Source organism: Lytechinus variegatus, chromosome 3, assembly GCF_018143015.1.
Source record: "Lytechinus variegatus isolate NC3 chromosome 3, Lvar_3.0, whole genome shotgun sequence".
In the NCBI taxonomy this organism is placed as follows: Eukaryota; Metazoa; Echinodermata; class Echinoidea; order Temnopleuroida; family Toxopneustidae; genus Lytechinus; species Lytechinus variegatus.
The window spans coordinates 18,185,182-18,201,069 of record NC_054742.1 but is presented as its reverse complement, the minus strand read 5'-3'; the positions used below and the strand labels follow the sequence as shown (position 1 = coordinate 18,201,069).

At 36.5% G+C, this 15,888-nt stretch overlaps 1 protein-coding gene across 4 annotated transcripts in view; it reads right to left on the bottom strand.

Annotated features, from left to right (window-relative positions):
- LOC121410380 (LIM and SH3 domain protein Lasp-like) overlaps nucleotides 1–14,279 on the bottom strand; it is a 50,517-nt gene extending 36,238 nt beyond the window's left edge. The window contains exons 1-4 of one of the 4 annotated variants that reach the window (XM_041602424.1): nucleotides 14,011–14,279; nucleotides 5,362–5,456; nucleotides 4,825–4,909; nucleotides 2,916–3,093 (exon numbers count right to left, since the gene is read on the bottom strand). In XM_041602424.1, the coding sequence (XP_041458358.1) occupies nucleotides 2,916–3,093; nucleotides 4,825–4,909; nucleotides 5,362–5,456; nucleotides 14,011–14,079 (427 nt within the window). In that variant the 5' untranslated portion in view covers nucleotides 14,080–14,279. Of the gene's footprint in view, nucleotides 1–2,915; nucleotides 3,094–4,824; nucleotides 4,910–5,361; nucleotides 5,457–8,308; nucleotides 9,286–14,010 lie in introns of those variants that run through there. The other 3 variants (XM_041602426.1, XM_041602423.1, XM_041602425.1) reach the window with 3 other exon arrangements.
- Nucleotides 14,280–15,888: the final 1,609 nt, after the last annotated feature.

The following is a 15,888-nucleotide window of genomic DNA, read 5'->3' as shown; positions in this document are numbered from 1 at the left end:
TAAAAAGGCCGCTGAACCGAGCTCCAACACCGAGCTGGGTTCAGAAAAATGATAACGATTGCATATCAATAGCACATGACGTCACGTCTCTGCACTGCGCTGCTAAATCAGGTCAACTTCACGCGAGAATTTTCGACGAAGAAAATGCCTTAATCAATTCAAGAATTTGAAAGTGTTAACAATATTTTTCATCAAAATATATACAGCTGAAATGATTTGTACTCATCTTAACTGGAAAAGCTAATTTCCCCGGATGTTTCATCGTGTTCGCCGCCTGTTCACGAGCCTGATATTGCCAACACCAACACCAAACTTGAAATCATGATTTTCCCAATCCCTAGGGGTTTGTGTTGGTGAATGGGGAAATAGGACGTAGATCGTCAACACCTTCCGCAGTGCTGGGTTCAGCCGATGTCATTCAACACCAGCCTTCAACACAAACTGCCGGAAATATGTCATATTTTCAGAGGTCAGTCCCAACACCGGCGTGATTTCAAGTACGGTAGTGTTGTGGCTGGTGTTGATGTTGTCACAACACCATCACCAGATTTCAACACCATACTTGAAATCACCCATTGTATGCTTGCTTCATATGCTTGCTTGCTTGCATATTACATAAAGAATCAACAAATTAAGAAAATCACCAAAAAGCAGTAAATCTGACCAATATCAAATTACATTCACTCATACCATCATAACCACAATGCTCCTGTCAATCATCCAATTCATTTTAAATCTTAACAGTGAATGAGTCTTATCTCTTCTATTAATCTAACTACTGGACTCGACTAAAAACCAAGATTCTGATCGGTCATTTTGACTATTTCCTGGCGAGCAAAGCCTCTGAGTCTAAAACAATGAATCACTCATTCAAAACTTCAAACTATCAAGAGCAAATTCAATAGCCAGTAAAAATTTAACCATGGGGAAAGTGAGAAAGTGAGACTTTTTTTACTTGAAAACAACTAAAATAAGTTCATGGTTTTGGGTTTGCATTTTTTTAAAACTATTTTGCAAAGTGGAAGGCTACATGACGTACTGGGAGAAATTACACTTTGATTATTTAAGTACTATCAGCTGGAATGAAATTGAATTCAATATGATCTTGTAGTTTATTCTTAAATTGGAATACATTCACCATTTATTCGAGCTTATTTGATCCAGATATGAATAGAAGCACTGTGTCATTAATGCCAAGCTTGTAGGTGAGGTGCCGTGGACACATACATGTATAAGTCTATCACTGAATTTGACTGTTAAAGGACAAGCCCACCCCAACAAAAACTTGATTTGAATAAAAAGAGAAAAATTCAAGAAGCACAACACTGAAAATTTCATCAAAATCGGATGTAAAATAAGAAAGTTATAGCATTTTAAAGATTCGCTTATTTTCAACAAAATTGTTATATGAACGAGCCAGTTACATCCAAATGAGAGAGTTGATGACATCACTCACTCACTATTTCTTTTGTATTTTATTATATGAAATATTTTGATTTTCTCGTCATTGTCATGTGAAATGAAGTTTCATTCCTCCCTGAACATGTGGAATTCCATTATTTTAACATTTTGTGCTTCAGGCAAGGAGGTCCTAACTGTCAAATTCGTAAAAATTGAAATATTGTATAATTCAAACAATAAAAAACAAAAGAAATAGTGAGTGGGTGACATCATCGACTCTCTCATTTGGATGTAACTGGCTCGTTCATATAACTTTCTTGTTGAAAATAAGCGAAACTTTGAAATGTCATAACTTTCTTATTTTATATCCGATTTTGATGAAATTTTCAACATTGTGCTTGTCTGATTTTTCTCTATTGATCAAAATCAAAATTTTTCTGATGTGGACTTGACTTTTAAATATATGTATATATTGCATTCCTCTTAGACAAAAACATTACATTTGCAGATTTGGCATATGTTTTATGCATGCAGAGATACTACTTTCTGTAGGATTTATTTGTCATCACCACTACCATACCCCTTTAACCACAAAATTTTTACTTGACACTGATTCTAAATGTACATCCTAATTGAGCACATACACTGCATCTTCAACCAAGGGTGACACTGACATATTTATTTCATGACTTGCTATATCTAACAGAAGCCCATCAGTGATATGATTTGTACTTCACCAGAAGACAATTATTTTTTAGTGTCATGTTAAAAATGTGAGTACATCTTGCTTTGAAACCGCTTTTAAATACCTGTACACCATCTAGTGTCGACACTGGAATATTAATCCATAGGTCATGGGTTCGAATCCCATATGGGCTGCCTGTGATTTGTTTCGTGGGGACGTCATGGTCTAGTGGTTACGATTCTTGTCTATCAATCTGAAAAACGTGGGTTTGATTCCAAACTAAGGCATGTTTTCCTTCAGCAAGAAATTTACCCACATTGAGCTGCACTCAACCCAGGTGAGGTAAATGGGTACCAGGTAGAAAGAAAATCTTTGACTGCTCGAGCGCCTGTATGGCAGCTCGGCTACAGCCGGGGTAATAATAATTACATTACCAAATGTTACGTGCAGTAAAGTATGTTAATATAAAAGCTACGCTATATAAATGGTCCATATTAATCATAATTATTCCACAGCTTTTATTGACCATTTGATTTCTAAAATTATCATGACAGTCAAAATTAATTTTAGAGCATCATAGGCTTGACTGAGTATAATTTTTTCATCCATCAGCTCCTGCTTTTCCTGCTTGCATTTTACTTTTTGAGAAATAAAATGAAGAAACTCAAAGACCTGATATTCTTCTCTCCAGAGGAAAGCTTTGATGACAGAGCATGCATATTCTAAAATGACTAGTTGTAAAAAATATGTGTATGTAAATAAATATAAAAATCAATGCAACAGTCATTATTTACAAGTTTCCCAATCTACAGGTAAGGTAAATGCTTACCTGTGCCAGTTTCTGGAGGTGGACGATGTAGTTCACTCTGTTCTCTCTGCTGAAGCTGTCCTGTGTAGAGAACTGAACTCTGATTCTGGGTATTCTTTTTGGCTCTCATTGTCTCAGGATCATCAGCCACTGATATCTTCATGCCCTTTTCTTGAACAAACTGTTTCTGATACTCAACCTGCAAGAATAGAAACATTAGATTTTGTGAGAAACCATTAAATCAAAGTAATATTTTCCTATAACTGAAGAGGTAAGAGCCATAAGTCTTTTTTTGCCCTTCAAGAAACTTGGATCAATGTTTTTTTGCTAAATGTTACCCCCCCCCCCATCATGTATGACACAAGTATTTGAGCAGTCCATGCTAATGTTAAAGAATAATTTAATACCTAAGATATTATTTCATAAAATTTTCTGCACTTATGTTGAACTTGATCTACTGCATTTTAAATGTTTCTATGGCTTGTGAAAAAAAAAGATTTTCTAAGTGAACAACAGAACCACAACAATTTAAGATACTGTATGTTCTGGGTCAATGTTACTAAAACAATCAAGACTCATACACATTGTTAGGCCCAAATTCAATTGTACAACCTAGGAGCAGGTTTAGGCAACAAGTGGAATGCCTCTGGCCGTCTCACCTGCATCACGCGTTTCAATATAGCAGCAGTGCTGACTTTGAATACTACTCTAACTCGCACAAGATGTTCAGTGATACATGGTTACTCTTATGTCCACTTTTTATGAACTAGACCAATAAACTTACAGAGATATGATGGTTATTCAACAAAAAACCCCAACATGGCCAAAGTTCATTGACCTTACATGACCTTTGACCTTGATCATGTGACCTGAAACTCGAACAGGATGTTCAGTGATACTTGATTACTCTTATGTACAAGTTTCATGAATCAGATCCATAAACTTTCAAAGTTATGATGGTAATTCAACAGATACACCCAATTCGGCCAAAGTTCATTGACCTTTGACCTTGGTCATGTGACCTGAAACGCGCACAGGATGTTCAGTGATACTTGATTACTCTAATGTCCAAGTTTAATGAACTAGACCAATAAACTTTCAAAGTTATGATGGTAATTCATCAGATACCCCCGATTCGGCAAAAGTTCATTGACCCTAAATGACCTTTGACCTTAATCATGAGACCTGAAACTTGCACAAAATTTTCAGTGATGCTTGATTACTATTGTGTCCAAGTTTCATGAATCAGATCCATAAACTTTCAAAGTTATGATGGGAATTCAACAGATATCCCCAATTTGGCCAAAGTTCATTGACCCTAAATGACCTTTGACCTTGGTCATGTGACGTGAAACTCATGTAGGATGTTCAGTGATACTTGATTAACCTAATGTCCAAGTTTCATGAACTAGGTCCATATCTTTTCTAAGTTATGATGACATTTCAAAAACTTAACCTCAGGTTAAGATTTCGATGTTGATTCCTCCAACATGGTCTAAGTTCATTGACCCTAAATGACCTTTGACCTTGGTCATGTGACATGAAACTCTAATAGGATGTTCAGTAATACTTGATTAACCTTATGGCCAAGTTTTATTAACTAAGTCCATATACTTTCTAAGTTATGATGTCATTTCAAAAACTTAACCTCAGGTTAAGATTTGATGTTGACGCCGCCGCCGCCGTCGCCGCCGCCGTCGGAAAAGCGGCGCCTATAGTCTCACTTTGCTTCGCAGGTGAGACAAAAATCGGTTTTAACTTTAATCACCTTTGTAAATTTGAGCAATATGGAAAATGTGAGTTGTTGAGATGCAGAGAGGTTGTACATTCAGCTAATGGATATTAGTGGGTAACATTTAAAACAATAAGATCAATACAATGTACATATAAAAATTAGAGCACTTTAATTTAATCCTTCAGTGTACTGTACCTGACTCTGAGCTTTTGTATTCTTTGCAAGTCTTCTATTTTCAGGGGTATCTGCAACAGTGGTAAACTTTGTAGTCGGATAGTGACTGTCAAAGAAACAAGCAAAGCACAATAAATGCATGAAAACCATATTAATCCAATATCTTTAATCTTTGGTTTTGAAAAGGCATTAGAACGGTGAGGCTGTATCTATGCAACCTCATCAGCCCCCCCCAAAAAAATGTTTCACTGTCTTCCAGCGGTAAATATTGATGAAAACAGGGTTGGTCGGTCAGATTGTCTTTTTCTTTAAGAAATAAGGTTTTACGTTTATTCAATCTTTTTTTAATGTGTTTCTGAAGAAACTTCTTTCCAAATGCCCTTTTTCTACAATTCATGCTTGTGATTTAAAACAGGAAAATTTAACTTTTGACTTAACACTAAACGCAACTGTGATTCTAGAGAAGCATCTTTCTCAACGTTTTTCGACTAATTCTGTGGTTAAAAAAGTGGCACCTAAATGCACCCTTGGACTACTTAAATTCTTTTAATTACTCACGCATGGCAATATGGAAGCTTGTTGTAGCCTTTGTAATTCTTCATGTTCAGGGTCATTCCACATGCTTCACAGGTAAAACAGCCTTTGTGCCAACTCTGAAATTGAAGAATAAAATTGATTGGATAAGAGATGAAAAGAAAGTAAAAAAAAAACAATGATTTCACTGAGCATTATTACAAAGTTCCTAAAAACATGCAGTGCCAGATATTCAACCCAGTTGCATGATGACCTTTTCAAGGAATTCAAGAAAGGAAAAGTCAAGATACATGTAAGAACTTTTACCATTGCATCTTTAAAGCTTGTGTATAGTTTTGGTAAATCCACCAAAATGCACCTATCACTTTTCCAATCCATTGCTAGATAATATGAATGGATATGCCCTATAACAGTTATGATGTGGAGGATATGAAATGAAAATGTGTTTTACAGGATAAATTTTGCGATTTTACATGGAAATTTAACTTGATCGGGTCACCCGATCAAATTAAAATATCTGTGTGTTTTTGTCTTTCAATTAAATCCTATTCCAAATCATGGAATGGGCTGAAACTTTCTAGATATGTTCTTTGTCTGTAACTTTTGGATATCTAATCACTAAATTTATAAGATAAGTGCTTGAATGCCCATTTTTTTAAATTTAAAACAAGCATTGCCGAGAGAGGGCGCTATATATCCAAGATTTGAATATTTGAAATTTTCTCAGAGAAGTGCAGTTGGAAAAATATCTAACGGTCTCTACACTTCAGTAAGACTGTCATATTAGATGATATTCGATTATCAATCACATTATTGACCCTTTACCAAAGCTATACACAGGCTTTAACCTTATATCTTTTTCTCTCCTTTTGTATATTGTAGATTAGCATATCCTATGTTTTATGTTGATATTAATCATAAGTATTCCAGGGCCCTACTCACAAGTTTTGCTTTTTAAGGGGTCCCAAAACCAATTTGTCTAAGCTATGCTACATTGTACATCATGATGTCTGTACATGGTCTAAAGACTTTTTACTAAGTTCTAGCTCTACATGAGGATTGTTCCAGGAAGATTAACATACATTTGTATTTTGTAGAATTAGATTTGTAGGCCTAACTTTAATCATTAGAATCACTATCATGACTTTGGAAACCATTGTTCGCTTGGGCTTTGCACCTGTGCTTTATTCAGTCACTTTATTTGTTCCCTTTTTTCATGTCTCCATTCAATAAGTAGGTACAAAAAAATCAATGAGTGGTCCCTTAAACCATGATTTGGCCCATATTACAAGAAAATAACCATGGTGACATAAATATTAAATGCAATCCAGAATGGTAATATGACCAACCCCCCCCCCCCTTGTGGGTAGTGTACAAGCATGAATAGGGCCAATGTCTGCTAACATAAACATCTTATAGGGTATTGAACATTAATTTCTTTGTTTAAATTCACCAAGTTTCAAATATTGTTCTTCTCAATAAATTGTAAGCAAAATCTTTAAAGAAATATTAATAACTGCTTAAAGGCCTATGAATTTCTGCTGCAAAACCAGTGCCTATAATTTTTGTGAAAAAAAAAATACTTGGTGCTCCATATAGCCTTAGGTGGTTGGGCAGTGTGCACCCATTTGAAAATAATTCAGGCCAAAGATTAAAATGCATTTTGAATACATGAAATGTTTGACTTTGAAATTCAATATTACTTCACAATTTTATACAGTATTCATATATGTGTTACCTACATCTAAACTAAGTTTGCAAAAAAAAAAAATCTTGACTTAAGTACCTATCTCAAAGGCACAAAGATCTAGATTATAAAGAAGTATTTCCTGCCTTCTTTCAATTGTCTTTTAATTTAAAGTTTTGTGAGAATTGTTAAAAAGGGCATCTGCACAGAAAAAATGCACTGCAAAGCCAGCACTGTGCACACTTAAATATATCTAGGCCTAAATCTAACTTTTAGCCTAACTATAAGTTTCACATGAACTTCAATCACTTAGAACTCAAAATGTGGCCACCTGATTCTATGCCCTATCTAGATAATGTTAAATCTTAACATTTAAAGGAGAATGAATGTCAGTGTCATGACTGGAGGGTTTTCACCCTTTCCAGGTCATTCATCAAGAACATGCAATTATCTTTTTTCATATTAATGTTCTTATTCTTTAACAAGTTCAAGTTCTTTTACTTAGTCACGATAAGCTATGGCTACATGTATTGTAAGGGCAGTTCATGTGTAAACTTGAGTTAAGTTCAAGTTCTTTTTCACCCAAGATAAGCTAAGGCTACATCACATGTATGGTCAGTTCCCCCATGTCTGCGCACCCGTGTATCTGCGCAATTCTAGTAAAAGATACGCAACGAGCACAAACTTGTACATGCAATACATAAACAGGTATTCATAAAAAAAATCTGACACAAAATGGTGGAAAAATAATGAATTCAGGGCATTTCATGTGACGGCCTCAAAATGCAGCCTTTGTCATCAAAATCCCTGAATCGTGTGCAAAGTGAATGAGTGCGCAGATATGGGGCACCATTTTTTTTTCAATCTGAAAATGACTGCCCGAAGGTTTTTTCAAGAAAATCTTATATTTTTTTTCATTTTTTAATGAGAAATTTGGTACACTTACTCTCAATAATATAAGAAACACAGTATTAAAAAAAAGATTTTTTGAAATAAGAATAAATTCATGTTAAATCTTTACTCAAATTGTTAGGTGCGCAGACTTGGGGCCCACCATCATATGGGCAGTTCATGTGTAAACTTGTTTACTCAAGACTGGTACGGTACACAAAAAAACAACAAAGGCAAATCAATTATGTGTAACGTTAGATCGAGGCCTCATCCAACGTCCACGTTCATTATCAACAGATGCAATCTCAGACACGTACGAAAGTACCGGTACTTTCCACTCCGCTCTCCCTTCAGTGATTGAGCCCGATTGAACTTATAATATTTTATCCTTACCTTATCCAAACATTTCAGCATTTCCACTGGATAAACAGTCCTTTGACATCTTGCACAAGACTTGTTCATTTTGACAGTCTAACATAAATATCGTTAACTTAAACGGGAAACAATGATCAGAATAAACAGGCATCCACCGTTTTTTATACGTTGATAGATACACAGCTAGCTAAATGGAAATAGCTCACGAAACTCTCGCTCTGTACTATGTGTGCTGCGACGAAATCGAAACGAAACGACGGAGCATGCATCACAAGCAGCAGCTAGCCTAGCCGGGGCCGATGAGCTGCGCTGCACTATAGGAAAATCGAATCCAGCGCGAACGATGGCGGCCCCATCCAATCCTCGATATCAAGAAGGCTCACCAAAAACGGAAGTCGAGTCAGCGGGCAAAACCCCCTGCTTATGTGCCGGGGGTACACCACCTATACAAAATAAATAGCAGGTGACAGAACGAGTGAAAGTGTTCACCGTCCCGACAGGTACGATGAATTTCCACGTTTTTTTATTTTCATTTTCCTTTTAATTAAAATGATTTTATATACCTCAACGAACACTTGACAAAAATGATATGAACAGTATGCCTAGTAAAGGAACAGTCCGCCCAATCTGCTATACCCTCAGACACAGCTGAGGGCAATCGGGCAAAACGTCTGAGGCCTGGGCCTGAGCCTGCAGCACGTGAGAAATTAGAAAATCATAATAGTTCAATAGTATGACAGACAGGGCCCTGGCACGACCCAAGCCCTCAGAACATTTTTTAAGGGGGTGTTGATTTAAATTTGACAAGAAAAGAAAAAAACAATGAATGTCAATTTGGTTCCGATAAATTTCATTAGCAATGAAAACAAAACTTTTCATTACAAAAAAAAGAAGGTCGGTCATTTGGTCCCGAGTATCAAGAAAAAAAAGGCTATGTAGGTCATTTGGGTTTTCAGCGCACCCAGCACCCCGCTTCGATTCCCAGGGCCCGAAAAAGCTTATCCTGATTTTTGGGCTAAATTTGGGCAAATTTGAATGGAAGTAAAGGCTGGGGTTAAAAAAAAATGACCCCATAATTTGGCAACTCTTCCTTCGCAAATAGCACAGATGCATATTTTTGTCCCATTCATGCGCCTATAGCCTCAGGTAAAATCAGATCAGAATGCTCTTGGTGAAAAATGTGACCAGAATAGTACAAAAATGTGAATATTCAGGGGCCATATCCTGGGTGCAACTTTCAGGGTTTTCAAAGACGAAGGGGGGGGGGGGGGCAAAAAGAAAAAGGCCGTCGACAAACCCCCTTTAATGTCCGATCTCAAGGGCCAAATAGGGATTACAGGTGACAAAAAGCACGAAAAGTGAAACATCATCATTAATATTCTACATCGTCATCGTTCCTCAAGGCGATCGTCATCATCATCATCATTTTTGTTTACCTATCATCATGATCATGTATAGGCCCATATACCAACTACGCTACATCATCATTAATAACGTATATAAATATAATTCATAAAAGTAGATTTTATTATTGAAATTACTATGTCTCTTAAAAATCATTCTGTTATACTTTTGAAGAAGACGGCCTAATCAATCAGTCGTCATCTGTACAGGAATTATGGTCTCAAAATTCGGATCAACGATCCGTGATATAATGAACAAGGCGCCACCACACGTCATGATTGCGTTAATGTCAGTGCAGTAAGACAAAACTTTCACTGATTAAGGCTTGGCTTGAAATGTCCAGTCTGAGGATGAATCAGCAAATAAATAAAAAAAGATAAATACTTCCTCTGCAAGAAATTGTTTTTATAAGAAATTGCTGATTCGTTCTCCCTCTATCTCTCTTTGCAACAATTTGGAGGCCAGGTTCTGATATGCGAAAACGATAAAGAAAAAATATACACCGCTTCACAAGTTTTCCCTTCATTGAAAATTTTAACAGTATGAAAAACACTTATTGAGGAATCATTGTTTTTATTTTTACTCGGTACTTTACAAGGTAGTAGCCAGTTATCAACATACAGCAACAGCAGCTACATTTTTTAAATTGATTGATTAATCTAAGAGATCTTTTAATCATCAATTTTTACCAGTACTGTGGTCAGTGAATAACATTCTTATCAATTTGTAGACTGTTCTGTTTCTGTCAATGGAAGCAATGGGCAATCAGATAATCGGAGAAGGGGGGGGGGGGGGTATTCCACACGAGCAATGCGTATGAATGTTGGGTATACCACGTTATATCATGCAGGGGCGGATTTATTGCTTTTGCCATGAAGGGGAGTATTTCATCAACATTTTTAATGGATCAGCAGCGCGAAGAGCTAAACCCGGTTCGAGGGTAGTCGCATAACACTGAAGTTTGAGTTCATTTTAGCTTTATAGATAACGAATCACATAAGGTCTAAATAAGTAATTCGAGTAAGAATCGCGAGCTGAAACATATCGTGAACACTTTTTGTAATCATGAATAAGATGCGCATCTAACCATGGAGGTGGGAGCGCGAAGGTGTGAGTTAACATTTTGATATAGGGGCCTTCTGACTTGGAAAGGGTAATTTCAGGACTATTTGCAGGCACCCATGAGGACATATATATATATTTTTTTCCTAAAACGAACTTTTAAATACGTGTTATCATAAAGAACAATTTCCGTTCCTCATGCACTTATTGCGCGCGAAAGGTAAAAATTCCTCTCCTAATCATATTCATGTATACTAGAACATTACACCTCCCAACATACATTTTGTCCATGATCTGAGAACAACTGAAACAGATACAAATACCTGACATTTGACATTATCGGTGCACCCGTCTTTCCCTTCATGTTGGTATCCGTCTTGATGTTTGTGTTGTCTGCGAACTTTGGAAAGGCATGAACAATTTTTTTTTTTGCGTTTTTCTCTCAGAAAAAAATATTGGTTACCATTTGGGCCAACAAGGCCCACACTTTTTGTACACTGTAAAAACGCTATTTAAAATTTTAAGAACGTTGTTTAAGCCCGTCACTCTATTTTAACTATTGTTTAAACTGTTTAAAATTACAAAAAGTTCAAACACCTTGTTGTGACAGGCTTAACCGATGCGCTTTTTTTTTACAGTGTATGAATGTAATAATTATACACGTAAAAAAGATAATGGAAATAATTCTTTGCCTATAAAAGGACAACCATGTAAAGCTAATACATTAAGACTGATTCCGAGTGTTAGGTTGGTTTTCTTTTGAATATAAAACATTGGTACGAGTCCAAAGTTCAATGATACTCAATCAAGATGTTGCTAATAAACGTGTACGTGAAAGCATAATGAACTAAAACCCATAAACACAACTGAAACTCTAATCATGCTAATGATCTCAACTATCTACAATTTTTCAATGTCTTTAGGTGACTAGCGAGTACTGACTTCGATTTGTATCAAAAGGGGAATCTATCCTAACATCAAGTTGGTTTTCATAATGTTCACTCTAAAAAATGAAATAGTGAAAAGGGGTAAATCAGCCCTTAAAAGCACAGAAAAGTATGTCTATGAAAGTTACGCGTAACCTTTAGCAATCTACGAATTGTGAATTTAAACATTTTCATTTTGGGACGTCGCATCTAAGAAGTCCCTTCCTGTTCCCATAATTTGAAATTCATAATGAACATTTTCAATGGTTTTGAGTCGACGGTCGTTTTCCTTTTTTAAGAAGGGTGTAATACGTTTCTGATAGTACATTGAATGCACAGGCAGCACATGAAAATGATTTACAATATCCTATATAAGACTGTGGATCTACCATTCTTGATGGATTTTCGCCTAACTTTCTCCAATATCTTTCTCTTTTTTTCCTCCTTCAAACAAAACTGAAGTCAATGGGACTTCCCAGAGAGCAGAAGGCGTGTCAAGTGGTGATGTCATAGTGATGTACATGTAAGGCATCGACTCCAATACCAAAAATGCTAATTTTTTAAAGACCTTTACTACGCGTTCGCAGTGGCTGTTAAAATCGGAATGGATGGGGCTTCAATTCAATATGCACAATTTTTTTTTCGCATTATTCGATTTTTCATTATTTGTTTTTAGCAAGATACACATCCTGCATGTTCATAATTGCAAAATAGTGATGAATATAACAAAATTTCAGCTCGCGCTTCACGCAAGCGTTATTGATTCGCACTTGTCCCCCTAGTTTAAAAATCCTGAAGCCGCCAGTGGAAATGAGGAAAATACCACAAATCCCTGATGAATAATCCAGATGCCGAATTGAAATTATGGATCTCAATTTTAAGACGGTCATAACTTTCTTATAGCTTGTCCGATTTCATTCAAACTTTTTCCCCATTCTGTTTTTTTTCCTTCTTCTCTCTTAGGACCAATGTTGGATTTCACTTTAAATCAAACTCCATCCTAATTTAATTGGTAAACATTTTCGTTTATTTATAACGTACATGTACATAACGAACCCGGAATCAACAAAGCACAAGCTTGATTTCAACTAGAGTCAGTAAAGAAAAGGGTTTACATAGTTTTCCTTTTACTGGCGCATCAATATAGAATAATTTACCTTATTTTTTTATAGAAATGCCCAGTCAGCTATATCATTTAGTAATCTATTTCGGTGTAATGACCTTAATGATTGAGCTTGCCTTTTGTAATGGTTTGTTTTCGTGTTATCTATTCAAATTTTTTTGCCTTATAATTCAAATTGTTTATTTTTCATTATTGATTAATATTTCCACTTGTGTTGTGTGTAGGGCCTCCAGAGTAACAGAGTATACCGGGAGAGTATATACGGTCAACATTTACTGATGGAGTCACTCTACTACAATGGGACTTAAATTATATATATATATATATATATATATATATATATGTTCAGTAAATTCTTCACACAAAATCATAACACACACTGTCGCACTATTTACACGCTCCAAGATGATAAGATCCGCAACCACATCTTTAACATACACTCATAATTTGTAAGAATTAAAATTCGTTGCTGCAATAATCATTGACACAAAACCACTTTGGTACATATACCCTATGGGCCCTGGAAACAAAGCTTGAACATGTTTTTTATAATTAAAAAATGGACGTATAAAAAATGTTCCAAAATGGAGGTGATTTTTTCAAATTCAAACATATTCGCATACCATCCTGATTCCAATCGAAGACCCCCCCCAAAAAAAAAAAAAAATCTTATGGGGTGCTTCAACACCCCCTCCCCCTTGAATTTTTTTACAACTTCCCCTCAAATGTGTATAACCCCGTGTGTACAAGCACACAACCTTTAAATTCTCGCGGCATAGCACAGGTATAAAACAATTAGGCAAAAAATATGACAGCGTTAATTATGATCCAACGTTCAACTTTACTAGTATCTGCCATAAACATGCACGTACAGACGTACTGTACAGCATCATCTGAACAGCATAGAGAGAAACCGTGCGCAACAGGTGGTGCCCGCAGTTGGTACGATTACTTTAGTTTCTTCTTTAAATTGTTAGGGGTAATCTCACGGGGGATGTTAGATACCGAGTAAGCATGCACCCAAAGTGTAGTATAACCTAGTTATATGATTTGTTTTTAGCGTAAAAGATCTTTTCCGTATTCCATGACGACTCGGATGGAACACACCCATTCACGACGATGTTTCGCGCGTAGTGTGCTACTGGAAGCACATTAATTTACGTGCGAAGCTGCCGCTGACCTGCTGGGTAGATAAAACCACTTACCTTATCCAAGCAATGCAGCTTTTCTGTTGGATAAACTGTTTTCTTACATTTAGCACAAGGAGGGTTCATAGTGAATATAAAATCCTTAGATCCCCACTGATATTATTCCTGCAAAAGAACAGCACTGATACACGGCCAGATATAATTTCTCTAGAACTGTAGTAATTAGTAGTCGGTTTTACTTCCTTAGAAAAATCAGACAGTTCCGCATTTGGACCGCGTTTACATGTACGAAATATCCTGAGTGTGCGTTCGCTCAGCTCTTTTCTTTTTAACAAAGATTACTCTTTACGGTTCGTAGATAACAATAGCATCCGAAATAAATAACAACACTCAACTCAGCAATCTTGCCGAGTCTTACCCAGCATATACAAATACAGCATTTTAGTGACTTTGTAACAGGAGAGAAATAGGGTATTTACTCATAGACTAGAGCCGGGACGAGAGGAAGGAATATAGTTTTTTTTTTCATTAACCAACCAAGGTATTCAAGATTCAGTACGGTGTCACTTGTCTTTTTGAGAACGAGTATGTGTAAATATCGTTCATGAAGGTTGAGTTGAGCTGAACATTATTGGTGTTGGTTTGGTGTTGGTGATGAACGTTGACGGTGGACTGCCTCCGGCGGGCAGGACCCAGGACCACGAGCCCCGGAATGGTCAGTTGGGGTGTGTAACAAGCATCCCAATCCGGGATCCCAATTTGTCATGTTGGCGTAAAATTACTGCCCAGGTATTGCATAGGCCCTGTAGGTTCAGACATCAACTTTATGCGTTCCATGAATATATCTTATTATAGGGAGTAGCAGACAGGGGCGGATCCAGCTTTCGCCAATAGGGGGGGGGGCGAAAATATTTTCATCAACATTTTTCTCGATTGACCGCTATAATCAGATTTTTTTTTTTTTTGGGGGGGGGTTTGGGGTATAGTCCTAATTAAAGACTAAAGTTTTAAGTGTATGCTGTTTTATTGTTATAAACAAGATAAGGTATCTCACGTAGTCTTAATATATAATGCGAGCTCAAATTCTTTGATATTTTTTGTCCTTAGACCTGAAGATTCTGAGGAGATTTTATAATCATGAAAAAAGATAAGTATCCAGCTAAACAATGCGAGCGCGAAGCGCGAGCCGAAATTTTACAATAACAACGTGAAAAGGGACTCAATTAGGACTGTTTTTAGTGATTAATGAAGAGGATATAAGTATCACCAATTAAATAATGAGAGTGTGAAGCACGAACTCAATATATTATGACATTCCGACCTGAAAACTGGACAGTCTAAGTGCGTTTTTATTTAAATAGAGAACAAGCTGTATGTCTCAAACTATTAAATGCGAGCGCGAAGCACGAACTTAATTTTTTGATATACTGACATGATAAAGGAGCATTTTGACAAATTTTGGTAAGAATTTCCACTCACAAATCAAACAAAATTTTGATACATATAAACAATTTGTGTAAATCAAACAAAATAATGAAAGCTTGATGTGCGAGCTAAAATATTGTGTGAAAATTGATTTCAGAATTGGATATAATTATAAGTGCCATTTAATCCTCTTGAATGGGATTCATTACACAGGCAATGCGAGCGCGAAGCGCGAGCGAAAATTTTGATATAAAGTATATTTTCCAATTCTTCCCCTCACCTTTTTCTTGTTTCCTTTCGAGGTCGGGCCGGCCGTTACGAGGCTGTAAATTACACATCATGGGTATGATACTCTTTCTTACTATTCTTTCTGTTTTTGTCATAGTTTCTATCAAGTTAAAGAGTACACTTTTTATGCAGGTTGTCAAAAAATAGGGGGGGGGGGGGGCCGGGGCCGGCTCGGCGGGCCCCTCCTGGATCCGCGCCTGGCAGAAGTATTAGTCGTAGTCA